Genomic DNA, 25,616 nt, shown 5'->3' with positions numbered 1-25,616 from the left:
GCATTGATTATGTCATAAATAGGATAAGCTAATGGGTCCCAACTTGATTATTCAATTCTATGCGCCAAAAAATTAGCATCCAAATTTTACGTAAGAATGTAATTTTCTCACTTTCCGGTGTCATAGAAACGGGAAATTTGGCACGAGCATTGATTATGTCATAAATAGGAAAAGCTAATGGGTCCCAAATCGATTATTCAATTCTATGCGCAAAACAGTTAGCGTCCAAATTTTGCGTACGGAATGTAATTTTCTCACATAGAAACTTGAAATTTGGCACGGGCATTGAATATGTCATAAATAGGAAAAGCTAATGGGTCCCAACTCGATTATTCAATTGTAAGCGCCAAAGAATTAGCGTCCAAATTTTACGTACGGAATCTAATTTTCTCGCTTACCAATGTAATAGAAACTTGAAATTTGGCACAGGCATTGCATATGTCATAAATAGGAAACGCTAATCGGTCCCAACTCGATTATTCAATTCTATGCGCCAAAGAATTAGCGTCCAAATTTTACATACGGAATCGAATTCTCTCGCTTCCCAATGTAATAGAAACGTGAAATTTGGCAGGAGCATTGATTATGTCATAAATAGGAAAAGCTAATGGGTTACAAACTCCATTATTCAATTCTATGCGCCAAAGAGTTAGCGTCCAAATTTTACGTACGAATCTAATTTTCTCGCTTCCCAATGTCATAGAAACTTAAAATTTGGCACGGACCTTGATTGTCTCATAAATAGGAAAAGTTAATGGGTCCCAACTCGATTATTCAATTCTATGCGCAAAAGAATTAGCGTCCAAATTCTACGTACGGAATCGAATTCTCTCGCTTCCCAATGTAATAGAAACTCGAAATTTGGCACGGACATTGATTGTCTCATAAATAGGAAAATTTAATGGGTCCCAACTCGATTATTCAATTCTATGCGCAAAACAATTGGCGTCCAAATTTTACGTAGGGAATCTAATTTTCTCGCTTCCCAATGTCATAGAAACTTAAAATTTGGCACGGGCATTGATTATGTCATAAATAGGATAAGCTAATGGGTCCCAACTCGATTATTCAATTCTATGCGCAAAAAAATTAGCGTCCAAATTTTACGTACGGAATCTAATTTTCTCGCTTCCCAATGTCATAGAAACTTGAAATTTGGCACGCGCATTGATTATGTCATAAATAGGAAAAGTTAATGGGAAGTTGTTGAGTACACTCCTGGGAAGATTACTGGCATAGTACATCTATCCTACGATAGGTGGCGCGCGTGCGAGCGTCGTCGACAGTTATGCCCCCCCCCCCCAGACAAAGATCGTTTATTTCCATCTCAAGCACAAAAGCAAAAGGCATTACGAGCAACGGGATGCGTGTTCAACTACAAAATGATGCATCCGCCGAACGTTTCGCAAGACAATTGCTGGATATTGAGAATGCTGAGGTAAAATAAAAGCTGTGCTGTGATTGGTTGCCATTTCTTATACTGCTGAGGTAACATAAGAGCTGTGCTGTGATTGGTTGTTATATATTATACTGCTGAGGTAAAATAAAAGCTGTGCTGTGATTGGTTGCTATATATTATACCGCTGAGGTAAAATGAATGCTGCGCTGTGATTCGTTGCTATTTTTTATATTGCTGAGGCAGAATAAAAGTTGCGCTGTGATTGGTTGTTATTTCCCTTACTGCTGACGTAACATGAAAGCTGCACTATGATTGGTTGTTATATTTTATACTGCTAAGGTAACATATAAGCTGTGCTGTGATTGGGTGTTATCTATATATATAAAATTGAATGTATGTCTGTGTGTCTGTCTGTCTGTCTGTGTGTCTGTTTGTCCTTTATGCGCTACTACACCATTCATCCGATCGCCATGAAACTTTGGGAAGTTGTTGAGTACACTCCTGGGAAGATTATAGGCACAGTACAAATATTCTATGATAAATGGCGCGTGCGCGAGCGTCGACAGTTACGACCCCCCCCACGTAGATCGTTCGATTTCCATCATTGCCACTAATTCTCTCACTTCCCGATGTTGTAGAAACATGAAATTTGGCACGAGCATTGATTATGTCATGAATAGGAAAAGCTAATGTGTCCCAACTCGATTATTCAATTCTAAGCGCCAAAGAATTAGCGTCCAAATTGTACGTACGGAATCTAATTTTCTCGCTTCCCAATGTCATGGAAACTTGAAATTTGGCACAAGCATTGATTATGTCATAAATAGGAAAAGTTAATGGGTCCCAAGTCGATTATTCAATTGTGAGCGCCAAAGAATTAGCGTCCAAATTTTACGTACGGAATCTAATTTTCTCGCTTCCCAATGTCATAGAAACTTGAAATTTGGCACGACCATTGATTATGTCATAAATAGTAAAAGCTAATGGGTCCCAACTCCATTATTCAATTCTATGCGCCAAAGAATTAGCGTCCAAATTTTATGTACAGAATGTAATTTTCTCACATAGAAACTTGAAATTTGGCACGGGCATTGAATATGTCATAAATAGAAAACGCTAATGGGTCCCAACTCGATTATTCAATTCTATGCGCCAAAGAATTAGCGTCCAAATTTTACGTACGGAATGTAATTTTCTCACATAGAAACTTGAAATTTGGCACGGGCATTGAATATGTCATAAATAGGAAAAGCTAATGGGTCCCAACTCCATTATTCAATTCTATGCGCAAAAGAATTAGCGTCCAAATTTTACGTACATAATGTAATTTTCTCACATAGAAACTTGAAATTTGGCACGGGCATTGATTATGGCATAAATAGGAAAATTTAATGGATCCCAAGTCAATTATTAATTTCTAAGTGCAAAACAATTAGCGTCCACATTTTACGTATGGAATGTAATTTTCTCACATAGAAACTTGAAATTTGGCATGGGCATTGAATATGTCATAAATAGGAAACGCTAATGGGTCCCAACTCGATTATTCAATTCTATGCGCCAAAGAATTAGCGTCCAAATTTTACGTACGGAATGTAATTTTCTCACATAGAAACTTGAAATTTGGCACGGGCATTGAATATGTCATAAATAGGAAAAGCTAATGGGTCCTAACTCGATCATTCAATTCTATGAGCAAAAGAATTAGCGTCCAAATTTTACGTACGGAATGTAATTTTCTCACATAGAAACTTGAAATTTGGCACGGCCATTGAATATGTCATAAATAGGAAAAGCTAATGGGTCCCAACTCCATTATTCAATTCTATGCACAAAAGAATTAGCGTCCAAATTTTACGTACATAATGTAATTTTCTCACATAGAAACTTGAAATTTGGCACGGGCATTGATTATGGCATAAATAGGAAAATTTAATGGATCCCAAGTCAATTATTAATTTCTAAGCGCAAAACAATTAGTGTCCACATTTTACGTACGGAATGTAATTTTCTCACTTCCTGATATATATAAATGAATGAATGTATGTCTGTCCTTTATGCATTACTACACCATTCATCCAATTGCCATGAGACTTTGGGAAGTTGCTGAGTACACTCCTGGGAAGATAACTTGAAATTTGGCATGAGCATTGAATATGTCATAAATAGGAAAAGCTAATGGGTCTCAACTCGATTATTCAATTCTAAGCGCCAAAGAATTAGCGTCCAAATTTTACGTACGGAATCTAATTTTCTCATTCGCGATGTCATAGAAACTTGAAATTTGGCACGAGCATTGAGTATGTCATACATAGGAAAAGTTAATGGGTCCCAACTCGATTATTCAATTCTAAGCGCAAAAGAATTAGCGTCCAAATTTTACGTACGGAATCTTATTCCATCACTTCCCAATGTCATAGAAACTTGAAATTTGGCACGGGCATTGAATGTGTCATAAATAGGAAAAGCTAATAGGTCCGAACTCGATTATTCAATTCTAAGCGCCAAAGAATTAGCGTCCAAATTTTACATACAGAATCTAATTTTCTCGCTTCCCAATGTCATAGAAACTTGAAATTTGGCATGAGCATTGATTATGTCATAAATAGGAAACGCTAATGGGTCCCAACTCGATTATTCAATTCTAAGTGCCAAAGAATTAGCGTCCAAATTTTACGTATGGAATCTAATTCTCTCACTTCCTGATATCATCTATATATATATAAATGAATGTATGCCTGTCTTTCTGTCTGTCCTTTATGCATTACTACACCATTCATCCAATTGCCATGAGACTTTGGGAAGTTGTTGAGTACACTCCTGGGAAGATTACTGCCATAGTACATCTATCCTACGATAGGTGCCGCGCGTGCGAGTGTCGTCGACAGTTATGCCCCCCAGACAAAGATCGTTTGATTTCCATCTCAAGCACGAAAGCAAAAGGCATTATGAGCAACGGGATGCGTGTTCAACCAGAAAATGATGCATCCGCCGAACGTATCACAAGACAATTGCTGGATATTGAGAATGCTGAGGTAAAATAAAAGCTATGCTGTGATTGGTTGCTATATATAATACCGCTGAGGTAAAATGAATGCTGTGCTGTGATTGGTTGCTATTTCTTATACCGCTGAGGTAAAAAGAAAGCTGTGCTGTGATTGGCTGCTATTTCTTATACTGCTGAGGTAACATGAAAGCTGTGCTGTGATTGGTTGCTATTTCTTATACTGCTGAGGTAACATGAAAGCTGTGCTGTGATTGGTTGCTATGTATTACACTGCTGATGCAACATGAAAGCTGTGCTGTGATTGGTTGCTATATATTATACTGCTGAGGCAACATGAAAGCTGTGCTGTGATTGGTTGCTACTTCTTATACTACTGAGGCTACATGAAAGCTGCGCTGCGATTGGTTGTTATATATTATACCACTGAGGTAACATGAAAGCTGCGCTGTGATTGGTTGTTATATATTATACCGCTGAGGTAACTTGAAAGCTGCGCTGTGATTGGTTGTTATCTAGATATATAAAAACGAATGTATGTATGTATGTCTGTCTTCGCAGCAACGCGCGACGGGTACGCTAGTCTATATATATAAAATTGAATGTATGTCTGTGTGTGTGTATGTCTGTCTGTCTGTCTGTTTTTCCTTTATGCGCTACTACACCATTCATCCGATCGTCATGAAACTTTGGGAAGTTGTTGAGTACACTCCTGGGAAGATTATAGGCATAGTACATTTATGCTATGATAAATGGCGTGCGTGCGAGCGTCGTCGACAGTTATGCCCCCCCCCACGTAGATCGTTCGATTTCCATCATTGACACTAATTTTCTCCCTTCTCAATATCATAGAAACTTGAAATTTGGCACGAGCATTGATTATGTCATAAATAGGACAAGGTAATGGGTCCCAACTCGATTATTCAATTCTAAGCGCAAAAGAATTAGCGTCCAAATTTTACGCACAGATCTAATTCTCTCACTTCCCAATGTCATAGAAACTTGAAATTTGGCACGAGCCATGATTATGTCATGAATAAGAAAAGTTAATGGGTCCCAACTCGATTATTCAATACTAAGCACCAAAGAATTAGCGTCCAAATTTTACGTACGGAATCTAATTTTCTCACTTCCCAATATCATAGAAACTTGACATTTGGCACGAGCATTGATTATGTCATAAATAGGAAAAGTGAATAGGTCCCAACTCGGTTATTCAATTCTAAGCGCAAAAGAATTAGCGTCCAAATTTTACGTACGGAATCTAATTTTCTCGCTTCCCAATGTCATAGAAACTTGATATTTGGCACGAGCATTGATTATGTCAAAAATAGGAAAAGGTAATGGGTCCCAGCTCGATTATTCAATTCTAAGCGCCAAAGAATTAGCGTCCAAATTTTACGTACAGAATCTAATTCTCTCACTTCCCAATGTAATAGAAACTTGCAATTTGGCACGAGCATTGATTATGTCATAAATAGGAAAAGTTAATAGGTCCCAACTCAATTATTCAATTCTAAGTGCAAAAGATTGAGCGTCCAAATTTTACGTACGGAATCTAATTTTCCCACTTCCCAATGTCATAGAAACTTGAAATTTGGCGCGAGCATTGATTATGTCATAAATAAGAAAAGTTCATAGGTGCCAACTCAATTATTCAATTCTAAGCAACAAAGAATTAGCGTCCAAATTTTACGTACGGAATCTAATTTTCTCACTTCCCAATATCATAGAAACTTGAAATTTGGCACGAGCATTGATTATGTCAAAAATAGGAAAAGTTAATAGGTCCCAACTCGGTTATTCAATTCTAAGCGCAAAAGAATTAGCGTCCAAATTTTACGTACGGAATCTAATTTTCTCGCTTCCCAATGTCATAGAAACTTGATATTTGGCACGAGCATTGATTATGTCAAAAATAGGAAAAGGTAATGGGTCCCAGCTCGATTATTCAATTCTAAGCGCCAAAGAATTAGCGTCCAAATTTTACGTACAGAATCTAATTCTCTCACTTCCCAATGTAATAGAAACTTGCAATTTGGCACAAGCATTGATTATGTCATAAATAGGAAAAGTTAATAGGTCCCAACTCAATTATTCAATTCTAAGTGCAAAAGATTGAGCGTCCAAATTTTACGTACGGAATCTAATTTTCCCACTTCCCAATGTCATAGAAACTTGAAATTTGGCGCGAGCATTGATTATGTCATAAATAAGAAAAGTTCATAGGTGCCAACTCAATTATTCAATTCTAAGCAACAAAGAATTAGCGTCCAAATTTTACGTACGGAATCTAATTTTCTCACTTCCCAATATCATAGAAACTTGAAATTTGGCACGAGCATTGATTATGTCAAAAATAGGAAAAGTTAATAGGTCCCAACTCGGTTATTCAATTCTAAGCGCAAAAGAATTAGCGTCCAAAGTTTACGTACGGAATCTAATTTTTTCGCTTCCCAATGTCATAGAAACTTGAAATTTGGCACGAGCATTGATTATGTCATAAATAAGAAAAGTTAATGGGTCCCAACTCGCTTATTCAATTCTAAGCGCCAAAGAATTAGCGTCCAAATTTTACGTACGGAATCTAATTCTCTCACTTCCCAATGTAATAGAAACTTGAAATTTGGCACGAGCAGTGATTATGTCATTAATAGGAAAAGCTAATGGGTCCCAACTCAATTATTCAATTCTAAGCGCAAAAGAATCAGCGTCCAAATTTTACATACGGAATCAAATTTTCTCACTTCGCGATGTCATAGAAACTTGAAATTTGGCACAAGTATTGATTATGTCATAAATAGGGAAAGTTAATAGGTCCCAACTCAATTATTCAATTCTAAGCGCAAAAGAATTAGTGCCAAATTTTATGTAAGGAATCTAATTCTCTCACTTCCCAATGTCATAGGAACTTTAAATTTGGCACGAGCATTGATTATGCCATAAATAGGAAAAGCTAATGGGCCCCAACTCGATTATTCAATCCTAACCGCAAAAGAATTAGCATCCAAATTTTATGTATGGAATCTAATTCTCTCACTTCCTGATGTCATCTATACATATAAAAAGGAATGTCTGTCCTTTATGCATTACTACACCATTCATCTAATCGCCATGAAACTTTGAAAAGTTGTTGAGTACACTCCTGGGAAGATTACTGGCATAGTACAACTATCCATCGTCGACAGTTATGCCCCCCAGACAAAGATCGTTTGATTTCCATCTCAAGCACAAAAACAAAAGGCATTACGAGCAACGGGATGCGTGTTCAACTACAAAATAATGCATCCTCCGAATGTTTCGCAATACAATTGCTGCATATTGAGAATGCTGAGGTAAAATAAAAGCTGTCCTTTGATTGGTTGCTGTTTCTTATACTGCTGAGGCAACATGAAAGCTGTGCTGTGATTGGTGGCTATTTCTTATACTGCTGAGGTTACATGAAAGCTGTGCTGTGATTGGTTGCTATATATTATACCGCTGAGGTAAAATGAATGCTGCGCTGTGATTGGTTGCTATTTTTTATATTGCTGAGGCAGAATCAAAGTTGCGCTGTGATTGGTTGTTATTTCTCTTAGTGCTGAGGTAACATGAAAGCTGCACTGTGATTGGTTGTTATATTTTATACTGCTGAGGTAGCATGAAAGTTGTGCTGTGATTGGGTGTTATATATTATAAAGCTGAGGTAACATGTAAGCTGCGCTGCGATTGGTTATATGTTATACCACTGAGGTAACATAAAAAAGCTGCACTGTGATTGGTTGTTATCTAGATATATAAAAACCAATTTATGTATGTCTGTCTGTCTTCGCAGCAACGCGCGACGGGTAAGCTAGTATAGTATAAAAATCTGCGCTCCTGGTGGTTGGATAAGCAAAACGTAAATTATATGGGAGCACTTTGTAGAGGAGTTCTGTTCCAGATAGGACTCCTCTAAATCCAGGTAGGTCCTCAGTAATCCAGAAGACTTTTTGGGTAGTTTCAATACATAGAACTTTTATTTAAGAATAGCAAGGTATTCATAAAAGTTGGTGTAGACAAATGAAATATGCAAAGCGTTTTAAAGGTGTATAAAGAAACCTTCTCTTTCAAGCATAGTAGATTGATTTGACATGTAGTATATGGACTACTTCTAGAGATGAGCGAGCACCAAAATGCTTGGGTGCTCAATGCTCAAGTCGAAATATTCGTAATGCTTAAAGGGGTTGTCTCGCGGGAGCAAGTGGGGTTCAGCACTTCTGTATGGCCATATTAATGCACTTTGTAATGTACATCGTGCATTAATTATGAGCCATACAGAAGTTATTCACTTACCTGCTCCGTTGCTAGCATCCTCGTCTCCATGGATCCGTCTAATTCTGTCCTCTTCTTGCTTTTTTAGACGCGCTTGCGCTGTGCGGTCTTCTTCCCGGTGAATGGGGCCGCTCGTGATGGAGAGCTAGTCCTCGTAGCTCCGCCCCGTCACGTGTGCCGATTCCAGCCAATCAGGAGTCCACGGTGCACCATGGTTGAAGACCCGCGGTGCATCGTGGGTGAAGATCCCGGCGGCCATCTTGGTGAAGGAAGAAGGCAGACGTCGCAGAGCGGGGATTTGGGTAAGTAATAAATTTTTATTTTTTTTAACACATCCTTTGGGGTTGTCCTGCGCCGAACGGGGGGGCCTATGGAAAAAAAAAACCCGTTTCGGCACGAGACAACCCCTTTAAGAGCTCGTTTCGAGTAATGAACCCCATTAAAGTCAATGGGAGACTCGAGCATTTTTCAATCTGACCGATGCTCCGCATGGGGGAGGTTGTGTGAATCACCTGAAAACATGAGAAAGTCATGGAAACACCACAGAAACGGATAGAGAACGGAAGAGGCAGCATGCATGGCTGCATCTGAGGCTCCCAGGTCGCACTATTAAGCCAAATTGGGGGCAAGAGCCTGGCAGACACTCCCTAACAATTTACTTCGGACAAACCCTCATTAGCAAGGCACATCTTAGCTAAGCACCACACTACCTCCAACCAAGGACAATCACCGCCTGCGGGTGACACTGCTACCTCTTCTCCTGGAATACATGCTGGCATTGCTGTCCAATCATCCGCATGAGCCAGCGTCCACAGTGAACTCAAATTTTTCCCTGCGCAGTGTTCAGCTGCCCTCATGCCGCACGCTCGCTTGATAGCCACATCACCCTCATGTCAATTCCTCCCATTCTGTATGTGCTTTTTTCATTCCCCCCCCCCCCCCCCTGATGTAGGATTTTACATTTCTCTTTTTTAAATACCATACCATACCATAAGCAGCATGGCACATGCACTGGCACATCTTAGCTTAAGCACCACAATAGCCGCAATCAAGGACAATCACCGCCTGCGGGTGACCCCACTGCCTCTTCTTCTGGGTTATATGCTGGCATTGCTGTCCAACCCCCTGCACGAGCCTGCATCCACAGCGGACACAAAAATTTCCCTGCACGGCATTCAGCTGCCCTCATGCCACACGCTCGCTTCATAGCTACACCACCCTCATGTCTATTTATAAGTGTGTCTGCGATGAGGAGGAATTGGAGGCACAAACTGTAGAGGGTTGGCAGGGCCAGGCAGCGACCCTCTTTGAAAGTGTGGGTGATAGCCCACAAGGTTGATGAGAATTGATGATAAATTGACGTCCGATCATAATTTCAATCCCGTGCCACCTCCTTCACAAAATTGTCAGGAGCCACGAACATGGCTATAAAGGGGACTCAGATGCCAGCACTTCTACACATCTCCACAATGCAGCAGCCCATACTAACACCAAAGATTGGTTTGAAGTAGGAGGTGTCGCAAAAGTAGCCACCACAGGTATACAGCTACCCTGTGAAAGTCTCATGAAATCCGTTTCGCTTCCTGTGAATGCTCCAATCCAGTATCTCGGATAACTGTGGTAATTTGTAGTAAGAGAGATAATACATGCCAACCGACGCTGATCTCCAGACCCCAAGCAGGAGGAGGAGGTGGCATAAGAAGCCCCAGAAACCATGACCGAGGTTGGACCCACAATACTCTGTATGGGAAACACGTGAGCAGACCCTGGGCCAGGCTCAGTCGCAGCTTCCACCTGGTTGACCCAATGTGCCATGAGTTACATAGCTATGGGAAATCCATGTGTCTCCACACAGTTCATTCAGTGTATTTGTGCCAGATAGCAGAACGCTGGGAAACCTTTGTGCACCCACAGCATAGGCGAGCCCATGAAACCCAAAGACAGTATTACACATAAAGAAATGAGAGTGGCCAAACATGGCAGAGTTTCACCCCGCCCAGGACCTCGGCCTCGGCCCACACTTCAGCCCAAGTCATTCAGTGTATTTGTGTCAGACAGCTGAACACAGCTATGGGAAACCTTTGTGCAAACACAGTATAGGCGAACCCCTGAAACATTTCTGTAGCAAGAGTATAGGCGAACGCCTTAAACCTTTCAGTAGCAAGACTACAGGCAGACCCCGGTAACATTTCTGTAGCAAGAGTATAGGCGAACCCCTCAAACCTTTTGGTAGCAAGTGTATAGGCAGACCCCAGTAACATTTCAGCAGCAAGAGTATAGGCGAACCCCTGAAACCTTTCAGCAGCAAGTGTGTCGGTGGACCCCAGTAACATTTCTGTATAAAGAGCATAGGTGAACCCCTCAAACCTTTCAGTAGCAAGTGTATGGGCGGACCCCTGTAACATTGCTGTAGCAAGAGTATAGGCGGACCCCTGTGACATTTCTGTAGCAAGAGTATAGGCAGACGCCAGTAACATTTCTGTAGTAAGAGTATAGGCAGACCCATGTAACATTTCTGTAGCAAGAGCATAGGCGGACCTCTGTAACATTTCTGTAGCAAGAGTATAGGCGAACCCCTCAAACCGTTCAGTAGCAATTGTATAGGCGGACCCCAGTAACATTTCTGTAGCAAGAGTATAGGCGAACCCCTGAAACCTTTCAGTAGCAAGTGTATAGGCGGACCCCTGTAACATTGCTGTAGCAAGAGTATAGGCAAACCCCTGTAACATTTCTGTAGCAAGAATATAGGCGGACCCTAGTAACACTTCTGTAGCAAGAGTATAGGCAGACCCCTGTAACATTTCTGTAGCAAGAGTATAGGCGGACCCCTGTAACATTTCTGTAGCAAAAGTATAGGCGGACCCCTGTAACATTTCTGTAGCAAGAGTATAGGCGGACCCCTGTAACATTTCTGTAGCAAGAGTATAGGCGGACCCCTGTAACATTTCTCTAGCAAGTGTATAGGCGGACCCCTGTAACATTTCTGTACCAAGAGTATATGCGAACACCTGCAAAAAATTTTCACCAAGAGTATAGGTGAAGCCCTAAAAAATTAGTTTGCTAACAGTATAGGTGAGGGCCTGAAAAATTGGTGTACAAAGAGTACCAGTGTACCCGTGAAAAATTGATGAAACCCCGAGGGCAGGTGAAACCCATAAACATTTTTTATAGATATAGCTCGTTCTTGCTTAATTTGTAACAGAGCCTTGGAGGCAGCCCTCTGAAAAAATTGGTTCAAGTTAAACTTTTAAAACTTTAAACACATGTTTAAACAGAGCCTTTTGGCCGGTTGGAGGCTCAGCGGCGAAAGCCAGAGGTCGGTCTGCTCTAAGCTAAGCTGATTAGTTTTAGCACGGCTTGCTGACGCTTGCCCACTGCTGTGCTGCCGCTCGCGCTACCGACTGCTGACAACGTGCTCACACTTCGTATTTGAGAGGTGGACGTGGCGTAGGAGGGGGGTTTTGGAGGAGGTGGCATAAAACGCCGCAAATACCAGCACCGAGGTAGGTCCCGCTATTCTTGGTATGGGTAGCACATGAGCAGTCCCAGGCTCTGACTCGGTCCCAGCCTTCACCAAGTTCACCCAATGTGCCTTCAGGGAGATATAGTGGCCCTGCCCGCCAGCACTTGTCCACGTGTCGGTCATTAAGTGGACCTTCCCAGTAACTGCGTTGGTGAGGGCACGGGTAATGTTGTGGGCGACGTGCTGGTGTAAGTTGTGGACGGCACACCGGGAAAAACAGTGGCGACTGGGGACTGAGTAGCGCAGGACCGCCACCGCCATCATGTTTTTGAAAGCCTCTGTTTCCACAAGCTGGTATGCAGCATCATCAGGCTGATTAATTTGGCAATGTGCATGTTTAAAGCTTGTGCATGCAAGTGGGTGGCCAGCAGAATGCTGCGCTGGGAGACATTGATAGAGGCTGTGGAGGACTGTGGAGGTGAGGGTGTGGGTGCAAGCAGCGAGGCGCTCGTGCCTGCATCCTGGGAGGGGGATTGGATCTCTGTGGCAGGTTGTGGCACAGGGGAAGAGGCAGTGGTGTGACCCGAAGGCAGTGAATGGCCTTCGTCCCACCTTGTGGGGTGTTTGGCCATCATATGCCTGCACATGCTGGTGGTGGGGAGGCTGGTAGTGGTGGCTCCCCGGCTGATCTTGGTGCGGCACAGGTTGCACACCACTGTTCGTCGGTCGTCCGAGCTCTCACTAAATAACATTCACACCTTTGAAGACCTAGCCCTCTGCACGGAGGCTTGCCATGAGGCGGTGCTTTGGGAAACAGTTGGTCAATTCTGGGCTCTGGGCCTGCCTCTCCCCCTGGCCACCCCACTGCCTCTTCCAACCTATCCGGCTGCACTTGCCTTCCCCTCTGAAGCCCTGTCCTCAGTAGACTTAGCAAGCCAGGTGGGGTCAGTCACCTCATCGTCCAGCTGCTCTTCCTCTGAATCCTATGTGCGCTCCTCCCTCGGACTTACGGCCCTTTCCACTACCTCACTGACAGACAACTGTGTCTCATCATCCTCATCCACAAAAAGCTCTTGAGACAGTTGCCAGAAGTCCCCTGCCTCATCACCCGGACTCCGGGAACTTTCCAAAGGTTGGGCTTCGGTCACGACACACTCCTCAGGTGAGAGAGGAACCATTTTTTCCCACTTCTGGCAGGGACCCGAGAACAGTTCCTGGTAGTCTGCCTGCTCAGAATCTGTCATTTTCATGGAGTGACGAGGCTGGGAGGAAGGATCAGCAGCCAGAGGACTCAGAGTTGCAGTCCCTAGGTCTGGAGTAGTGGACTGCGTAGAAGACTGGGGGCTTGATACATTGCTGGACGCGTTTTCTGCCATCCACAACAGGACCTGCTCGCACTGCTCTGCTTGTAATAAAGGTCTACCACACAGACCCGCAAATTGTGATATGAAGCTGGGGAGCAAATAGACTTGGCGCTCTCCTAATCCCTCAGCAACCGGCTGTGATGCACCCCGCCCAGTACCGCGGCCTGCGCCCACACCCTCACTTGGATGCCTGCAGCTGCGTCCACGTCCTCAACCCTTACCCCTACTCCTCATCATGTTGGATTAAGGATAGAGCACAGCCAAAATAAATTACCCCACCGTATAGCGCTGAGAACTGTGGCTAATTCACCGCACACAGAGACTTGTAGATACTGGAGGCTCTATGCTGTGGCCGGAAAAAATTAAACCGTTGTCTTGCTCTGATACCCAGGGGTCATTTACCGCTCACAGAGACTTGTATATAATAGAGGCTATGTGGAGTGTGAGAAAACTAGAAAGCCAGTGGATAGTGCTGGTAACTGCGGCTATCTCAACGCCACCAAGGAAAGGGTATTGTGCGACGCTCTGAACAGGGGCAGAAAACTCTAAAGCCAGTGGACAGTGCTAATAACTGAGGCTACTTCACCGCACCCAAGGAAAGGGTATTGTGAGACAATCTGCAGAGGGGCAGAAAACTCTAAAGCCAGTGGAAGGTGCTAATAACAGGGGCAACTTCACCGCACCCAAGGAAAGGGTATTGTGCAACGCTCTGCACAGGGGCAGAAAGCTATACAGCCAGTGGACAGTGCTAATAACTGCGGCAACTTCACCGCACCCAAGGAAAGGGTATTGTGGGGCGCTCTGCACAGGGGCAGAAAGCTATAAAGCCAGTGGCTAGTGCTGATAACTGCGGCTACTTCACCCAACACAGAGAATGATATCTGTGAAATGCTGTTCTGCAGTGGCACAGGAAATATTTGCATACTATTTAGCAGTAAGAGTGAGCCCTCTGCCTAAGGCACTGCACACATAGATCAGTATAGCTGTAATGGTCTGCAGTTGGCCAGGAAATATTAGAGTACTGTTTAGTGTTGAGCCCTCTACCTAGTGCTCTGCACACACAGAACAGTATAGCTGTAATGGCCGGCACAGGCCTAGATGCTTAAAAAAATTGTGTACTACTGCTCCCAGCCAGCCACAACAGTAATGCACACAGTCAGATGTAGCCCTAAGAAGGACTGTTGGGGTTCTTGAAGACAGGACTTACGCTAACACTATCCCTATATCAGCAGCAACACTTTCCCTAACCTCTGCCAGCGTGTGTCTGTGGCGAGCCGCGGCGGGACCAGTTTAAGTACCTGATCTCGCCAACCACTCACTGCTGTTGTAAGTAAAAGAGATGAGAAAGGAGGGTGGAGCAAAACCCAGTGAGGGTGGTGGAATATTTCTGGAGTACAAAGTGTTTCCAATGATGGAGTATTTCAAATGATGGAGGTGCTGCCAACCAGATGACGCTCCTCCAGCAAAAGTATTTTCTATAACTGTTTTAAAACAAATACTCACCTATGTAAGGAATAGATTTGAAATTTTAATAAAACAAGAAGTGTTTTGGATATTTAAACTGAACACGCTTTTACCTGTAGGCCTTAATGAGAGCTTGGAAAGCGTTTTTGACAGTTGATTGGGTCTGTGTGTGTGTGTGTGTTTTTTCTCTCCTTCTATCCCAAGCCTAACATTGAGTTGCAGGATTGCTGCATTCCAATAGGTGGCACTGTAGAGACATTGTTTCCATCTCCCCTATTTGCTATACTCCCAGCATAGTCCTCTCCTTACTCCCCACCTCCCTCCCTTTACAAACCAAGCAGTAGTAATCACCATGTACATAAATTCCCCTCCCAAATCCCAATTCCATTCATGCACCCTGTAACCGCGCCCCTTTTTAGTCAAGCCAATCAATGAACATTGAATTGTTTTTCCTGCCCTCTCTCAGGTATCTATACCCCTGACTTGCCATCAGCTCCCATGCTGAAGCACTTCTTTCTCCCCTGTGCCCCTGCCACATACAGGTAAGCAAACTTCTCCTTTATCCCCTGGCATCCTATAACCTATATTGACACATTAATTCCCTCCCTCCCCCTTCCATTTTAGTACAACTTTATCAGCTAAAAATTCTTCTAGTGCTCAGTCCAATTCCCCCCCGTCCCCCCTCCCCCTGCACTCAATTAACCTGCTTGAACCCTCTGCCATATATCATCCATACATCCTCCCTAATCTGACAAATTTTTATTTTCAGGACCTCTGACACATCCAAAACACCTTTGGGATTGCCCCCCCCCCCCCCCCCCCCCGCGCGCCCCCTCGGCATCCTGTTGGTGAGCTGCTTTTATTCAATTTCTATTTAGTTTTATCCTTATTTTTGTTGGACACAAAAAGGTGTGGTTTTTTTTCTTTATAACTTTATTCCACAACATGAACCCAATGCTGTAAATGCACACAATTCTGAAGTAGCTTTCCAGTAGATCTTTCTTCACATTTTCACATGCATATACATATAGACACTATTTCTGCACCCCCTTGGGTGTAACAATCATATCATGTTTCCCAATAGGCTGTACATGTATTTTAATTCTATAGTCATTCTGGTCAGCTGAAAGCAACCACATGATTTTCAGTCCATCCGCTTTCATATTGGCATTTTTAAGATTGGTATTTCACTCCGGATTGTCTTTATCCTATTTTATAACAGCTATTTGTTTTGTATAAATTTCATGTTATTTTACATGTCCGGATGTTCACATTCTCTCTAAGATTCATGTTTTTGGGGGTTTTTTGTCATATTTATTTTATCACTATTCAGATCGATGTTTCTATTATATATTTATCGTTTTTATTGACACATTTGTGAGATTTCATCATGTATATGAATTTTCTTTATTTTTTCCCCTCCCCTCTTACCCCTTTTCTGTCTTCCCTTTCTTTTTGTTAATCACTCCTCCACTATGTCTTCCCTTTCTTTTTGTTAATCACTCCTCCACTATCTATTTGTTCTTATCCCTTAGTCCTATCCAGCCGAACTGACATTGTGATTCATCCCCGAAACGCGTTTTCAATTGCTGGTTTTTATCTTGTGAAATAATAAAAAAGAAGTGCTTTCACCATCACATATTGGACCTTTATCTTCTAGTAGCTTACAGGGTTGCATCTCCACACCAGTATTTTGCCACACTCTTTTCACTCCTGGGGGGTGGGATAGGGCTGGCACGTCACAGCAGGAAGTGGTACTGCCTTCCCCACATGTCTATTGGCTAGAAAATGGCGCTAAACATGCAGGGAAGGAAATGGAATTGACTCAAGTACCGCGTGGTGCTCGTCTCGAGTAACGAGCATCTCGAGCACCCTAATGCTCGGACGAGTGTGCTCACTCATCTCTAACTACCTCCCCTCCCCTTTCTCCCCTCATAACCAATCAGACTGCCATTATATTTACTACATGTCAAATCAATCTATTATGCTTGAAAAATAAGTGGGTGGCATCATTTGAAAAATATTATGTTTTTAAAGTGGGATTTAAAACAATAAAATCTGTCTACCCAATCATAGAAAGGATTCTTGGCCAGTGCCATGCAGGACCATGACCAATGCCATGCAGGACCATGACCAGTGCCATAGAATGTATATTCCTACTCTAGTATATCACATTGCACTACATACAGTAAATATTATGCATATCATCTAGAGATGAGCGAACACCAAAATGTTCGGGTGTTCGTTATTCGGAACGAACTTCCCGTGATGCTCGAGGGTTCGTTTCGAACAACGAACCCCATTGAAGTCAATGGGCGACCAGAACATTTTTGTATTTCGCCGATGCTCGCTAAGGTTTTCATGTGTGAAAATCTGGGCAATTCAGGAAAGTGATGGGAATGACACAGTGACGGATAGGGCAGGCGAGGGGCTACATGGTGGGCTGCATCTCAAGTTCACAGGTCCCACTATTAAGCCACAATAGCGGCAAGAGTGCCCCCCCCCCCCCACTGTCAGCATAAAGATCGTCCTCCTCTGGCACAGCTGTAACAGCTGTAGCAGAGAAGAACGATGTTTGCCCATTGAATTCAATGGAGCGGCAATACAGCATGTTCCACTGAATGCAATGGGCTGCCGGCGATCGCAGGATGAATGGTCGGAAAGGGGTTAAATATATAACCCCTTTCCTGCAATTCATCCAGAAATGTGTTACACTAAAAATATATACCGGCGTATAAGGCGACCGGGCGTATAAGACGACCCCCCAACTGTCACCTTATATGCCGGCAATACAGTGGAGCAAAGAATAAAAATCATTACTTACGTTTTTAGATGATCTGCGGCGCTCCTGCAGGCTGTCACTCCCTCCTGGTCCACGGCAGAGTATTGCTTTCTCCACGAAAGACTTTAAATCCCTGCCTCCAGAAAGACACGTGCCTTCAGCCAATCACAGCCAATGACAATAATGTCATTGAATGGCTGTGATTGGCTTGAAATCCCCGCCTCCAGAAACACAGCCAATCACAGCCATTCAATGACATCATTGTCATTGGCTGTGATTGGCTGAAGGCACGTGTCTTTCTGGAGGCAGGGATTTAAAGTCTTTCGTGGAGAAAGCAATACTCTGCCGTGGACCAGGAGGGAGTGACAGCCTGCAGGAGCGCCGCAGATCATCTAAAAACGTAAGTAATGATTTTTATTCTTTGCTCCACTGTATTACCGGCGTATAAGGTGACAGTTGGGGGGTCGTCTTATACGCCCGGTCGCCTTATACGCCGGTATATATTTTTAGTGTAACACATTTCTGGATGAATTGCAGGAAAGGGGTTATATATTTAACCCCTTTCCGACCATTCATCCTGCGATCGCCGGCAGCCCATTGCATTCAGTGGAACATGCTGTATTGCCGCTCCATTGAATTCAATGGGCAAACATCGTTCTTCTCTGCTACAGCTGTTACAGCTGTGCCAGAGAAGAAGGATTTGTCTTCTATATGTTCTCAATGGGGTCAGCGCTGCTGCCGCTGGCCCCATTGAGCGCATATAGAATGCATCCATAGCGAGCAGCGGGAGGGGCAGATTTCAATACTCCGGTGACACCTTATCTCCCCAGCCACTCACAGCAGGGGGGTGGTATAGGGCTTAAACGTTGCAGGGGGAAGTTGTAATGCCTTCCCTGTCTTTATATTGGCCAAAAAAAAGCGCTAACGTCTCAGGGAAGAAAGTTTAATTTACCAGAACACCGCATGGTGTTCGTTACGAATAACGAACATCCCGAACACCCTAATATTCGCACGAATATCAAGCTCGGACGAACGCGTTCGCTCATCTCTAATATCATCTCATCATATCATCTATTATAGTAACTATTCTGCATATCATCTGTTAGTTTTGACTTTTGGATTGTTCTCTGATTACTTTTGTCTGATGAGTTCTGTAACTATCTACATAAATAGACATTAATATTACACAGAGGACTAGAGCATCGGAGACACAGGAGATACTGACATAAGGAAATCCCATAGTGATAGTGCAGAGTCTATTGCCGGCAGGCTGTGTATATATATACAGGGAGTCTTCTGATGGCTCGTGACTCCTGACGCATCCATGATTCAGATTACCCGGAGTCAATCACACAAGCTGAATGTATTCTGAAGATTTAGCTATTTTGGAAACATAAAAATTCCTGGAGTTTTTCTTTGACCTGAGACTGATTCCTGGGAAAATCTGGCAAAACGTTCATTTTCTATCGCATTTGTGGTGCAGCATGCAGTTGTCAGGTGTAAGTACTTTAGGCTGCATCACACGCAGTATTTTCTCTGGTGTTTAATTGGCATTTTAAAGACATTTTTTGCTTCCCAGCCAGATGTTACTTGAAAGTCTGTAGACGATATAACATGCTCCACGTACAAATTATACGTGCTGATGAGGTTATTGTGGCTTTTTTTAAAATCTTGGCTTTAATAATTTTAATATAAATTTAATATAATTTGAATATAATATTTGTACAATCGGGGATGCCCGCCAATGCTGGACTTCCTTTCCTCGGTTTTTAATGGAGTTAAATTAAAGCAAAATAAAAAATGGATTTTCTTTTTTTTTATGTCACTTTCTATTTTTTTTAGGTGTCTTAGATGGGTTAACCCCTTAGGCCACTCTCACACATCAGCAAAATGCCACAATTTTAATTTTGCTTTTGGCCACAGGTTCCGTGTTTTAGTGCACCCCATTATTGTGATGGGTGATGAGGTGCGCAAAACATTGAACAATAGAGCAGGCAGCGCACAAAAATGACAGCTTTGGAAAACGCCATCCAGCGCGGCGATCGAACGCATGTCTAAGAGGCCTCATTACAATCAATGTGAGTATTATACTGCGATTACCGCAGGGCTCAAAATGCCGCGGTAATTACAGGAAAAACGGATGTGTGAGAGTGGCTTTAGTGACCGCCGGTTTTCAGCACTAATAACCAAGATTATTTATTTTCCTGTTTTTTGATCGTCACATTCCACAATATAAGGGATCTTCATTTTTCTGATGATATAGCCATACAGAGGCGCGTGTTGGTTTAGGAAATGAGTTGTATTTATAATGGCATCATTATGAGGACGATAATCAATAATCGTATGACTATAAATCGTATGACTGATTGATTTAGTTTGAAATGGGATGCAAAACCAGAAATTCTGCCATTGATTTGTGTTTTGCTGTTTTTTTTTGTCTGTACTCACAGTAAGATGAAAACACCCTTTATTGGCCTTGTTGATTGATGATTACAAAAGCTCCACATTGATAGTTTTTTATGTTTTACTACTTTTGCATTTCAGGATCCATACTTTTTTACATTTTCCAATTGATGGAGCTGTGTATGGGCTAAAGTCTATATTTATTCCATTTTCAGATGCATACAACTTTTTTTATTTCTTTTCCCATTTTTTGGAGGCAGATGAACAAAAACACCTACCTTGGTATTATATTTTCATACATAATCTATTCTCTCACTTAAAATTTGGCACAAGCATTGATTATGTCATAAATAGGAGAATCTTATAGGTCCCAACTCGATTATTTAATTCTATGTGCAAAAAAACTAGCGTCCAAATTTTACGTACGTAATCTAATTCTCTCACTTCCCGATGTCATAGATACTTCAAATTTGGCACAAGCATTGATTATGTCATAAATATGAAAAGATAATGGGTCCCAACTCGATTATTCAATGCTAAGCACAAAAGAATTAGCGTCCAAATTTTACGTACGGAATCTAATTCTCTCACTTCTCGATGTCATAGAAATTTGAAATTTGGCACGAGCATTGATTATGTCGTAAATAGGAAAAGTTAATATGTCCAAACTCCATTATTCAATTCTATGCGCAAAAGAATTAGCGTCCAAATTTTACGTACGGAATCTAATTCTCTCACTTCTCGATGTCATAGAAATTTGAAATTTGGCACGAGCATTGATTATGTCGTAAATAGGAAAAGTTAATAGGTCCCAACTCCATTATTCAATTCTATGCACAAAAGAATTAGCATCCAAATTTTACGTATGAAATCTAATTCTCTCACTTCCTGATGTCATTTTATATAAAGGAAACGTTGCATGGTTACCCCCATGTGGTGTTTTCTGAGTAACACAAAGAACCATGCAAAATGGTGAACATATTTTTTTCCCAGTATCTCTAAAGTAATCACGACTTCATAAGATTTTCCGTGTGAACACCAGATAAACACCAGTACCAAATTAACTGGGGCGAAGCCGGGTATATCAGCTAGTTAGTTATATAACAAGAAAATTATAAGTTGAGATGGTATTCATATGTCTATTTGCTAACAGACAGTTACAGATCATTGTGTTATAATGTTATATATCTCAGTCCAGGTTTTGGACAGTGAAAACGATATCATGGTCTGCGATATTATTGTATTGTTGGATACGTGTTCAATTTGATTAATAAAAACATTATTCAAAAAAAAAAGAGGGGGCCAAGTAGTGGAACAGGAAGCAGATGGCTTCCTACAGTGCAATTTCCATAGTCATTATATCCTGGTCTTAAAGATGTGGATACAGTTGTTTTTAAAGAATAAGGACCAGGCAGATCCCATCCCTCTGTTGATCCCCCCCCCCCCCAGGCTCAGTGGGCCTTTGTGCATGTTTGCATGTACTGTGTGCCGACTCTAGCCCAGCATGTATGTGAGTCTGGGTGTGTGTGTTGGGACTCTTTCCTGTTTCAAAGCATGGCGACAGTGTATACCTGAGATGTGTAGTCTGTGTTGTAGTATGATTTATCCTCAATTTGTATTCTAAGTATAAGGTAAAAAGAAACAGATTAACCCCTTGTAGTCACACCCATATCACATGTTTGGAGTTTATGATTTTCCTTAATTTTCTCTTATTTTTGTTCTCTAGGAGAACAATCTGACTCTGGTTGTAGAGTTTTTTCTCTTAGGATTTCAAGGTGGCCCCAGTTTTAGGATTATCGTGTTCTTTCTTCTCCTGGTGGTTTATTGTGGGACAATATATGGGAATCTACTGATTATCACCTTGGTGTCCACCAGCAAGAACCTCCACACTCCAATGTACTTCTTCATCGCGCAACTGTCCATCAGTGACATCTTGTTAACCACAAATATTGCCCCCAACATGTTTTATGTTCTACTGAATGATGGGGGCACCATTACTTTTGCTGGTTGTATCACTCAGTTTTATTTTTTTGATAGCATTGAAGCATTTGAATGCCTTCTTCTTGCTGTGATGTCTTATGACAGATATGTTGCCATCTGTAATCCCCTCCGTTATGCATCTATTATGACAAGTGCCTGTTGTATGAAATTGGTTCTGAGATCTTGGTTGATTGGTTTCTCCATTACATTGCTCGACACAATAACTGTATCAATGCTCATATTTTGTGGATCAAATATTATTGATCATTTCTTCTGTGATCTTCTTCCATTACTCAAAATAGTTTGTTCTGACACGTTTATTGTCCAATTAGAAGTTTTCCTACTAAGTATACCATCCATCTTCATACCAACCACAATTATCATTTATTCTTATGTTAACATTGTCCGTGCTATCCTAAGGATCCGGTCCAGTGCTGGTAGACAGAAAGCCTTCTCCACCTGTAGCTCCCACCTCACTGTGGTTTCCATATTCTACTGGACTTTATTCAGTGTGTATGTTGTTCCAAGTAGTGGGCAAACACTGACTATAAATAAAGCCCTATCCCTCTTATACACTACATACACCCCTATGATTAACCCCATAATATATAGCTTAAAAAATAAAGCCATTAAAGAAGCGGCATGTAACCTAATCAATAAGTCGATCCAAAAAGTAACTTGATCCAAAAAGTAAACCTTGATTGTAATAACCTGTGTTTTCTCTATGTTGGTAATATATTATCAAAAGGCATCTAGATGTATGGAACATAGGAAGGCAGATTTACTAATGTAATTACATCTAGACGTTTCATGAAGTACACTATAAATCACTTAAATTTGACTTTGTTATTTAACTCAATGCTGAGTCCACACAAACAATTCCCTTCATCTCTAGAAACCCCTATGATAAATCTGTAAATAGTTCTATAGTTACAGACTTCATTTTACTTTCTTGTGTTTTCATACATCATTTAACCCTTTCCAATCCACTGTCTGACGTCTAAAGACATTCTGATTGAAGGCTGTACAGCTTCCGAGGTAAGAAGATGTCCGGCAGGGTATTCTCTAGATTACTGGCCGCTCTGTTGTCAGGAGCCTCTCCAGCATCTCCAATACCATAGTACTGGCTCTAGCCAGCAGATGGCGCCATTGTATAATGGCAGAAAGAGAAAACCCGCTAGGAAACCCTGAATCCAAAATTGGATTGCAAAGGGTTAATAGAAGAGATTCTTGCTCTGATTTTTTTTTTTCCTCATTCAACTCAAATCATTCCAATAATGCCAAAATGTCCAGTGGATCCTTTATTTTATCCCAGCAACGTATAAAAATTACAATGTTTTGGTTGTTATCAACCTTTTTCAAGCAAATGTATATGAACTTGTATTTGCAATCTGGTGCCATTGCATAGTTTAGGATGGTTTAGGTTCCTTACTAGCATAACTGGTGCATTAATCTTAACAATGAGGTTATCTGGGGAACATTGGCTGGGTTGAGGGTGTTTAGGAACTTCACAGGATAGTTTACTGCATCATCAGTTTGTAGTACTCAATCTTTAGCCTTATATTGCATTTCTTCTCATTCAAATGATTTCAACAAAAGATCATTAATAGCAGCTGCTTTGTAATTTTGGGGAGTGAAAATCTCACGCTTGCGTAACCAATTTTTTGGCCTTGGCAGTCAAGTCTGTAAGAGATGACTCCACTAGGTCTACGCTTGGTGTTATGATGATCTTACCTTCAAGTGTAGACATTTCTCCGTCTCCTATTTTAAATAACATCCCTGAAAAATGCCCATTGGAAGCGTCACCTCTTAAAAGAACATCATATTTGTTATTAGGGCATACTTCTGAATATGAGGCCGCAAATATGGAGATTTTAAGCAATACCTTACTCTTCATCTCATGTTCCCCTGGGCACGACAGGTAAAGTTTGACGAAAGCCTCCAACTAAGAGAACCGTAACATGCCCATTAAGCCATCATTTGCCCTGATATCTTCAGCGTTCTACTGAACGCTTCAACTCCATCTTTATGAGCCATTGTGCATTCATCCTATACAGGAGCATAACTAAAGGCTCAGGGGCCTCATACCTAAACCGCGCAGCATGCAGCTGCAAATCGAATACATGTTCTGGCCCTTTTGCATACGTTTTCCAAACATGACTTATTTCCAGAACTATTTGAAAATGTGTTTGTAGTCCCATAGGCCAGGCCTACACGAGTAAATGATTAGCGCGTATTACACTGCGCTGTACATGCATTTGGTACGTGGTAATTTGGTGGCAATCAAATACATTGCCATACACAGTTCCACTGACATTTACGTGTAGAAATTGCATAATATGCAAGTGCAAAACAGAATATAGCACGTTCTATCTTGTAGCGTATTACGCGCGCAAGAGACTATTATTCTCTATCACACATTATCAACTCCGCCCATTTGTAATTACATTGCGGATGGACAGCATTTATATGTGCCGTTGTGAAGCGATGGTGCAGGAAATATATACAAAAAAACAGGTGGACTGACCATGAAAGCGTGCGTGAGATGCGTTGTCATGCGTAATAGATTTTTGCTGTGATACACGGTGATAGGGCAGGTCATCCGTGACTTCACAGCAGTAAGACACTGCATGACCCATGCAGTGTTCTACGCTTGCGGACGACTGAGCCCGGCCTTGGGCTGTGTTCATGTTTCTTGTTTTATTTTTGAACGATTTAAAAAAAAAAACACATTAAAAAACTGCACGTAATATTTAAAAACCACAAATGCCTTTAATTAACTGTAAACACTATAAAAAACGCATGTGAATTTAAACAATACATTTGGATTTTTTTAGACAGCATGCAGATTTTGATGCATTTCTTAATTGAGTGCAAAGTGTGCAGATTTTTTTTCTGCAGCATGTGGATGAGATTTTCAAAATCTTAGCCAATTTTCTGTGACAGCTACTGTAAATTCCACAGCAAATCCTCCCCATGTAGTAATAGTGACCCCCCTATATTGGCCCCAGTAGTAATAGTTACCCCTATTGCAGCCCCAGTAGTAATAATGACCCCTATATTGGCCCCAGCAGTAATAGTGACCCCTATTATGGCCCCAGTAGTAATAGTGAGCCCTATATTGACCCTGGTCCCGACTCTACTCACTCCTATAGTGGTGTCCCAAGGAAATCAGCATGCAGGACCAGCAGTCACATAGCAATGCGGATCACATGACCGAGCCTCCAAAAACAACACTGCGTATTCAATAGAAATCAAGTATTTATTATAAATTTCATCCATAAAGTGGTGAACATTTTCTTACAATTCTGATACTATATGATTCTTTATGTCCTCTGACATACTATCCTTGTATTTTCCCCAAATTCATAAATCATCTGATAGTTGACAAAATATCAACAATACTGAGAAAAGTTCCCTTAATCAGAATAGAGAATCACAAAGAGAGGCTTCTTCATCTGTAG

General features: G+C 41.7%; 1 protein-coding gene across 1 annotated transcript in view; it reads left to right on the top strand.

Annotated features, from left to right (window-relative positions):
* Window positions 1–22,834, top strand: part of LOC136610423 (olfactory receptor 5G9-like) — a 42,914-nt gene extending 20,080 nt beyond the window's left edge. The window contains exon 2 of the mRNA XM_066589653.1: window positions 21,899–22,834. Within this exon, the coding sequence (XP_066445750.1) occupies window positions 21,899–22,834 (936 nt within the window). The remainder of the gene's footprint in view (window positions 1–21,898) is intronic.
* Window positions 22,835–25,616: the final 2,782 nt, after the last annotated feature.

Source organism: Eleutherodactylus coqui, chromosome 2 (genome assembly GCF_035609145.1).
Source record: "Eleutherodactylus coqui strain aEleCoq1 chromosome 2, aEleCoq1.hap1, whole genome shotgun sequence".
NCBI lineage: Eukaryota > Metazoa > Chordata > Amphibia > Anura > Eleutherodactylidae > Eleutherodactylus > Eleutherodactylus coqui.
This window is presented reverse-complemented; position numbering and strand designations above follow the sequence as displayed.